The sequence below is a fragment of the Gossypium raimondii genome, chromosome 8 (genome assembly GCF_025698545.1).
Source record: "Gossypium raimondii isolate GPD5lz chromosome 8, ASM2569854v1, whole genome shotgun sequence".
Lineage (NCBI taxonomy): Eukaryota > Viridiplantae > Streptophyta > Magnoliopsida > Malvales > Malvaceae > Gossypium > Gossypium raimondii.
In genome coordinates this window covers 53407974-53417404 of record NC_068572.1, presented here as the reverse complement: position 1 = coordinate 53417404, position 9431 = coordinate 53407974, and the positions used below count along the sequence as shown (strand labels likewise).

At 33.5% G+C, this 9431-nt stretch overlaps 1 protein-coding gene across 1 annotated transcript; it reads left to right on the top strand.

The window, feature by feature from the left end:
- The first annotated feature begins 6090 nt into the window (after nucleotides 1–6090).
- Nucleotides 6091–9126, top strand: LOC105792112 (amine oxidase [copper-containing] gamma 2). The gene is made up of 4 exons (XM_012620518.2): nucleotides 6091–7497; nucleotides 7630–7743; nucleotides 7953–8500; nucleotides 8569–9126. Exons 1-4 carry the CDS (start codon nucleotides 6169–6171, stop codon nucleotides 8777–8779), a joined length of 2202 nt encoding a protein of 733 aa, XP_012475972.1. The 5' UTR covers nucleotides 6091–6168; the 3' UTR covers nucleotides 8780–9126.
- The last annotated feature ends 305 nt before the right edge of the window (nucleotides 9127–9431 follow it).

The window sequence follows — 9431 nt, the reverse complement described above, 5'->3', positions numbered from 1 at the left end:
AGAGATGATAACGAATGTTCAAAATAATTGATAATGTTAAGAATATTGAATTTAATATTTTAAAATTTTATTCACTCAATATATATAAAATTTCATGCTGAGTGCAGATCATAGAAACTAGAAGCTGTTAGATCTGTGTGTAGTCTGGCTTTGGATATATGTGTGAAGATACTGATACTTCAGTATCTTTCAAGTATTCCATTTTTTCTAAAATAATTAAACATACACATGGTCAGTTACATAGATATCAAAGACCTTATGATTTTGATCTTGTAGGTAAGTTAAAGTACTTGTACATTACAAATTCATGTTTGAAGAGTTTATAGGCGATAAAGATTTTGTTGGTTTGTTCTGGAAATTGTTTTGATAGTCTGCTGGAAAATGTTATTAATTTGTTAGTGAGTAGAAGATGAAACTGTTCCGGCAGTTGTTTTGATTGTCTGCTGGAAATTGTTCTTGATTTGTTAGCCAGTAGAATATGAAACTGGAACTTGATTTGTTCTTGATTTGTTAGTCAGTAGAATATGAAAATGGAAATCAAATGCTGTAAACGAGTTACTTGCAGGATTACTCTGTTTATAATAATTTAATTTTATTAAATGTCAACCAAGTTGTGATTGAGTGATAATGTATAAAATGAGAAATTTAAAACCTTGTCATAATGAGCATATAGATTGGGATAAGAGTGTGATTTCAAGAGCATGTGTTTTGAACATAGGCCATGATAATACAAAGGAAAAAGTCAGCCATTAAAATAAGCAAGTAATTAATTTCATCAAAGAGCATTCAAAAAAAGCATTCAAATTGGCTTTCAAAAAAATTGTAAAAGCATTCGCTAAAACTTGTAAAAGCAAGTAATTAATTTCATTAAAATACCTTTCCTTTAATTAATTTTCATGCCCTTCATGATGTTTTAGGGTGAAAGAGTTTGTAATCTATTTCTAAAGCTAAATTATCATTATATTTTTCTTTATATGACATTTCACCGACCAAAGTAAGCTAATTGAATGTGATTAATTGCTCTCTTTTTATTATGGTTTACGTCACTAGCTCTCAAACCATATTCATTTCTTTTACTTTTGTCTCTAATTTTTTTATATTGGTATTTAAATTATTTTTGATTATTATTTTTAGTCAAAGAATTTAACGAGTTTAAAAATAAATAATCCATTCGATCGGTGAGAATGCACCACGTGTCTATTCTTTTTCTTTTTCATGTCATCTATGAAGTGTTCATATATTGATGGCATGATTATTGACTGATATATATATCTAAATCTAGATCAAAATAAATCATATATAATAAAACTAAATTAAAATAAGACCTAAATGAATGAAAGTCAAAAAAATAATGTTGCTTAGAAAATCTTTTCACATTTGAACCTACCATGTGAAGAAAATCTAATTAAACTTGGGTCTCCAAATTCATATTTATTGAACCCTTTTTACTATTTCTAAGGAAAATTATATATAAATTTGTTTTCAAAGTGGTCAATAATGTGAAATCATAAAATAGCAATTCCTTCAATAATTATAAACCTTAATTATTTTAATAAATAATTAAAATAAGGACTTTAATATTTTATTATTAAATCAAATCCTCATTCTTTATTTTATTTGTTTTAAAATTAGAAAAACCTTAATTAAACTAATCATAAATAAATAATCTAATCAATGTTCAAACTTTGAACATGCTTTATTAAACTAATCAATGTTAAAACTTTGAACATGCTTTAATGAACTAATCAATATATTTATACGAAATTAAATGTTATAAAAGTTTTAAAACTTGAATTATACATATACCAACAATTAATTTTAGGTCAATTATACATACACCAACAATTAATTTTAGGTCAATTATACATGCTTTATAATTTCTTTATTGTTTGGGTGATTGATAAAGAAACTAAATTAAAGTTGCAACGATATCATTTAGTAGATACTTTTTTGCTTCGTGTGTTCTAAATTTGTATTGTTTATTTTTATTTGATAATGTGTAATTACAACTTCAATTCATTGATAGTGTATTCTAATTTTAATATGTTGCAGTAATGGCTCGTCTGCCTTTAATTGCACAAAGTGTGAGGCGTAAAAGAATTGGTATTGCTGTGACAATATGGTTGGAAATCTGTAGAATTACGATTTGGTTCTTATTTAGAATGGGTGCCAGCCTTAGCCTACATAGACCAAGGATTAGGTCCTATACCTTAGATTTTTATGCAAAACGGGATTATGTGAAAAGGCTTGTATATGCTAGTGACGAGACCTATATTGAACAAGTTAGGATGAATAGAACTGCCTTTTTTAAACTATGTGAGATGTTAGAATCGATAGGGGGATTGAAGTCGTCAAGGTTCATGCTTGTTGATGAGCAAGTAGCAATGTTTTTACATATCATCTCCCATCACCTGAAAAATCGAGTTATCAAGCATCACTTTAGAAGGTCCGGGGAAACTGTTAGCAGAGCATTTCATAGTGTTTTAAATGCTGTCATATGCTTACAAGATGTGTTATTTAAAAAGCCGGAGCCAATTACAGCTGATTCTTCTAACATAAGGTGGACATGGTTTAAGGTATTAGACTGAGTTTTATATATAGCTTGTACAACATTTAGTTGACTTAGATTTAAATTAGTATTCTAACTCAAGGTTTTATATCATGTGATATAGAATTGCTTAGGTGCTCTTGATGGAACCCACATCAAGATTAGGGTGCCAACAGTTGATAAACCTAGATATCGAACGCGAAAAGGTGACATAGCAACAAATATGCTAGGTGTTTGTACACCTGAGATGCAATTTGTTTATGTTCTTCCTGGTTGGGAAGGTTCAGTTGCCGATTGACGGGTGCTTCGAGATGCCATTAGTAGAAGAAATGGACTAAAAGTTCGTCGTGGTAAAGTGTATAGTTAGAGAACTTTGAATTATTCATTAAGATCAAACTTTGTGTGCTGAATTAATCATTTTAAAAAAAAATTATTTTATAGGTTGTTATTATCTAGTTGATGCTGGATACACAAATTGTGAGGGATTTCTTGCACCATTTAGAGGACAGCGATATCATTTGAACGAATGGCGTTAGGGTTATCAGCCAAGTTCTCCGCAAGAGTTTTTTAATATGAAACATGCCTCAGCACGTAATATTATTGAAAGATGCTTTGGCTTATTAAAACTTAGATGGGGAATACTTAGGAGTCCATCGTTTTATCTTGTAAGGGTGCACAATAGAATTATTATTGCATGTTGTTTACTCCATAATTTTATTCGAACCCATATGAGTATTGATCCCATTGAAGCGGAGGTGGGAGAAGGATTACCTAGTAATGTGGTGGATGACAATGAACCGAATATCACAAATATTCATCCATCGGATGCTTGGGCTACTTGGAGGATGGAACTAGCCAACCAAATGTTCGATGAATGGCAAGCATCTAGAAATTAGTTAGGTTTAGGGATAAATTGAGTTTGAATTAATTTGTTGATGTTATTTTATGTATCTAGTTTATGAAACTTTGGTGGTGTTTGATTAAAATTCTGTATTGTACTAAACTTTGTTGAATTATAATTTAATTATCTTTTCATTCAGCATGTGTTATAATTTTAAATTTAGTAATCGGCTTTTGATTCATGATATTGAACTAACGATATAATATTATAAACTGTTCACCTTTTGATTCATGATATTAAAAATAGTAAATAATGTTAATTTGTTTTTTTTCTTAAGATAATTATGTCAGGTGTTCCACAATCACATGCTTCTTTTCAAGCTTCTCGAGGAAGCAAAAGAAAATGGGTTCCAGAAGAAGATGCAGCCTTGGTTTCTTGCATGGTGGACTTGCACAATGTAGGAACATTTAATCTTGATCTGAGGTTCAAAGCCGGTTATTTGAACGAGTTGGAAAAAATGCTAGAAAAGGCTTTACCAAATGCAATGTTGAAGGCGAAACCAAATATTGAATCTTGGATTAGGTGCCTAAAAAGGGAATGATCAGTCGTCTATGACATGCTTAATGGCCAAAACAATAGCGGTTTTGGTTGGGATGAGCATAGGCAGCTCGTTGTTGCTGAAGATGCAGTTTGGGAATCCTATGTAAAGGTAAAATGTATTTCAAGTATTTATTTGTTTTTTTTACAAAACTTATAACTAATATGATTTCCTCATTTTTTTTAGAGTCACAAAGAAGCCGCTCAGTTCAGACATCGTTCTTTCCCTTACTACAACCAGCTTACTGCCATATACGCAAGAGATCGAGCGACTGGGAAAGACGCTCAAACAGTTGCTGATGTTCTTGAAGAAATGTATGCTGAGGATGTACCTACTACAGATATGAATGAAGAGAGAAACACATTCTATGACTGCGAAGCTGACGTCTCTTTAGACGACATGGATGTTTCTGGTACGGAGCCACGAGGAGATAGAGACCAAGGGGGTTCCTCATCTTCAAACAAGAGAAAGAAAAAATCTGATGCTCGTGATAATGTGTATTCTTCATTTGATGAGGCTGCCACTTTGTTGGCCGAAAACATCAAGGCCGTTGGCGATCAAATCAGTAGGAGTATTGCCTCCGACGTGGTAGTTCAGCAGAAGTCAGAAGAATATCAAAAGATGGAAGAGAAAGCTTCAAATTTATATTCAACCTTATGAGAAATTGAAGGTTTATCCGACAATCAGCGGTATGAAGCTTTGAGTAAAATTCCAGATCATCCAACTCAAATGATCGTTTTCTTTAGTTTACCTTCATTGCTTGCTGATTAGAATGGGTCGAATATTTCTTTCTCACCATTAAAATCAATGTTCAAACTTTTGATGTTGTAAAACTATATAACATATGGATTATGATGTAGAATTTCATTTTCATCTAACCTTTTCTTAATATAAGTTAATTATGTTTATGCGAATATAATTCTCAAGTTATATTTTGATTTTAGTAAATTCATATAAGAACATTTTATTATTAAGAATTTTATGAAATTATATATCATTATTAAATTATATTTAATATTAATTATTTTAAATTGTATAAATTCATATAAGAAAATTATTATCAATAATTTTATAAAATTATATATTATTATTAAATTATATGTAATAATAATTATTTTAAATTATACAAATTCATATAAGATAATTTATTAGTTATAATTATTTTAAATTTTATTAAATCATATATTTTAATTAAAATATATTTAATATTAATCATTTCAAATTATCTTTTATAGCATCATATATTATGATTTGAGTAAATTCATATAAGAATATTAATTATTAAGAATTTTATTAAATTATATATTTTAATTATAATATATTTAATAATAATTATGTTAATTTAAATTTTATAGTATCATATATTATGATTTGAGTAAATTCATATAAGAATATTGATTATTAAGAATTTTATTAAATTATATATTTTAATAATAATATATTTAATAATAATTATGTTAATTTAAATTTTATAGTATCATATATTATGATTCGAGTAAATTCATATAAGAATATTGATTATTAAGAATTTTATTAAATTATATATTTTAATAATAATATATTTAATAATAATTATGTTTAAATATGATTAAATTATTTATTATTGATAATAATAATCTTATTAAAATTTAAATAACAATAACAATAATCATTTACCAAAACAAATTTATGTTAAGGGTATTCTAGTCATTTTAGTTTTTTCCATTATGCTATTACACCTCTATTTCATTCAACCAAACACAAGATTACTATTACGGCTCAATTCCATTACATTCAACCAAACAGTTGATTTCTTATTACACCTCTATTCCATTACACCTCTATTCCATTACGCCTCTAATCCAATACAGTGAACCAAACGTGCTCTTAGTGATAGTTCAATGACCAATTTATAATTTTTTAAAATTGAGCGATGAAAATATAATACTTGAATCAAAAGAGAATAGTTTTTAGTTGTTTTTGATAAATAGCAAAAGATTTTTTATAGTACAAGTGTATATTTAAGACTTAGATTTTTAAAATCTTCTGTAAAATATATTATATTTACATACACCAACCACGTTTGCATCGATCGGCATGTAATCCAAATTGCAAGCTTGTCCAATTTCTTAAGGCAGCTTTCATTTGACACTATATACAACTGGCTTATCATCTACCACTGCTCAAAGTAAAAACACAACCATGGAATCAAAGCCATTCTTTCGTTTCCTCTTTTTCTTCATCGCCATAGCTTTCCTCTTCGCCTGGACTCACCTCCATTACGCGCCATCCCCTGGCGTCATCACCCTCCTCGACTGTGCCAGCAACTCTCCCTGGTGCACCTCCTCCAAGAACAGGCTTCAGTCCAAACAACCCACACTCACAAAAACCCCACGTGCCTCCACCTCCCAGCGTCGCCACCACGAGTCAGCTGTCCCTCGCCACCCACTCGACCCCCTCACCATCCAAGAGTTCAACAAGGTCCGCAAAATCCTTTCTTCCCACGCGCTCTTCAAGTCCTCCAATAACTACGCGCTCCATTCCGTCGTCCTAGAAGAACCCAACAAAGAACTTGTCCTTAAATGGAAAAAAGGCCAACCACTCTTCCCAAGAATAGCCTCCGTCATCGCACGTGCCAACGGCGTCTCGCACGTGCTGACTGTCAACTTAGAAACCGACGAAGTCACCGTTCTAAACACGGCTCCTCCGACCGGTTACCCGACGATGACGGTGGAAGACATGACCTCGGCTACGTGGGCTCCACTTTCGAACGCCAAGTTCAACCGTACGATCATCGAACGAGGCGTTAATCTTAAAGACGTGACATGCCTGCCGATATCCTTAGGTTGGTTCGGGAAAAAGGAGGAGAACAGGAGGTTAATTAAGGTACAGTGCTACTCCATGGAAGACACTGCAAACTTTTACATGAGACCAATCGAGGGCTTAACTGTTTTACTCGATATGGACACAAAAGAAGTGGTGGAGGTATCGGATACGGGTCGGTCCATCCCCATACCCAAAGCCACCAACACCGATTATCGTTTCTCGGAGCAGAAGCTCCAGCAGGATCTCAACTCTATAAACCCCATATCCATTGAACAGCCAAAGGGTCCAAGTTTTGTTATAGAAGATGAACATTTGGTGAAATGGGCAAACTGGGAATTCCATTTGAAACCCGATACGAGAGCAGGTGTGATGGTTTCTCGGGCGAAGGTCCGGGACCTTGAGAGTGGGGTGTTGAGGGATGTGATGTACAAAGGCTTTACTTCAGAATTGTTTGTTCCATACATGGACCCCACTGATGCATGGTATTTTAAGACTTACATGGATGCGGGCGAATACGGGTTCGGGTTGCAAGCTATGCCACTTGACCCGCTTAATGATTGTCCAAGAAATGCATATTATATGGATGGGGTGTTCGCCGCCGGTGATGGTGTACCCTATGTCCGATCAAACATGGTCTGCGTGTTTGAGAGGTACACAGGTGATATAGGGTGGCGGCATGCAGAGAGTCCAATTACGGGTATGGAGGTAAGAAATAAAGAAATCTTTGGCCTTAAATTTAAAAAGACATGCGTATAATCAACTTCACCTATATTCTTAAATTTAAAAAGACATGCGTATAATCAACTTCACCTATATTTGTTTTTGGTTATTTGGCAGATTAAGGAAGTAAGGCCAAAGGTGACTTTAGTGGTTCGAATGGCTGCATCAGTGGCTAACTATGATTATATTGTTGATTGGGAGTTCCAAACAGATGGACTTATCAGGATTAAGGTTAATGAAACCTCCTTTTTTCTTCTATTATACGTCAGATATCTCGTTAAGTATATATCATCTTTGTCTGAAAAAATCATGGATATTTTCAATCAACGGTGGCTTTTAAATGTGGTCTGTTACAATTGTGTGATATGATCGTTCATTGATAGGTGTGTTTATGATCCGTACTTCGTAGGTCATTCTAATTTCCAAGTTATTGAGCGCAGGTTGGACTTAGCGGCATTTTGATGGTGAAAGGGACTGCATATGAGAACATGAATCAAGTGGAAGGGCAAGAAAATCTGTTCGGTACCCTTCTGTCTGAAAACGTCATTGGCGTCATCCATGACCATTACATCACATTCTACTTGGATATGGACATAGACGGCTCTGATAACTCCTTTGTTAACGTAAATATCAAAAGGCAAGAAACTTCTCCAGGAGAGTCACCAAGGAAAAGCTATCTAAAAGCTGTTAGAAATGTGGCTAGAACAGAGAAAGATGCTCAAATTCAACTTAAACTCTATGACCCATCGGAGTTCCATGTTATCAATCCAACTAAAAAGACAAGGGTTGGGAACCCTGTCGGGTACAAGGTTGTTCCTGGTGGCACAGCAGCTAGTTTGCTGGATCATGAGGACCCACCACAGAAAAGAGGTGCATTCACAAATAACCAAATATGGGTCACTCCATATAACAGAAGTGAGCAATGGGCTGGTGGATTATTTGTTTACCAGAGCCACGGTGAAGACACACTTGATGTTTGGTCTGAAAGGTAAAAGATTGTTGGTTTTGAATCTTTTGATTAAAATTTTTATTCTCCAATTCTTTTTTGGTTTGCAGGGATCGACCAATCGAGAACAAGGACATTGTGGTTTGGTATACATTAGGGTTCCATCACATACCATGCCAGGAGGATTTTCCTATAATGCCAACAGTGTCATCAAGCTTTGATTTGAAGCCAGTTAATTTCTTCGAGAGCAACCCGATTCTTAGAGCCCCACCCTATTTTGAAAAGGATTTACCAGTTTGCAGGCCTGCTTATTCAGCATGAAAATAGTCCTATGTTTATCTTGGGTAATGGGCAGTTAGAATTTACAGTTGTAGTGGCCAACAACCTCTTGACCTATGACAAGACTATTATGTTAAGTTTGGGTTTGATTCCAAGCAACTCATTCCTCAACCCCAGTAAAGATGGATGTAGCCGTGTAGGAATTAAAGAAGAAACCCTGGTTTATATATGTTCAGAGGTCTAAATGAAAAGAGAACCTTGTTTTGATTACTTTGCAGAAACGTCACTACATCGTTGTGGCTTTCAACTTTTAAAGGTAATGCCCAATGTGATGGCTGTTTAATACAGCATACTAAAGTAATGAAATCGGAAAGAATAGTCGATGCTTATCTGTGTCATGCTTCCGTTAATAACATGATGTCGAATTGAAATTGTTGTAGAATTTTAATGAGGTATCCAATCATAAAAGCCAAAATGGAGATTGGTCACAATTATTGTTTCAAGGGGCTTGCTCATCATGTGGTGCAGGTATAGGGCCTATGCAACAGCCCTAGGTCCCATAACGTATGGCATGGGCCAACATAAACACATGCTGAAATCTGCCTCCTGCCCCAAAAATTTCCAGATTCAGTTTTGCTAAAATTAACTTCTTATATAAATGCATTGTTCATGGCATTTAACTTATTACAATCCA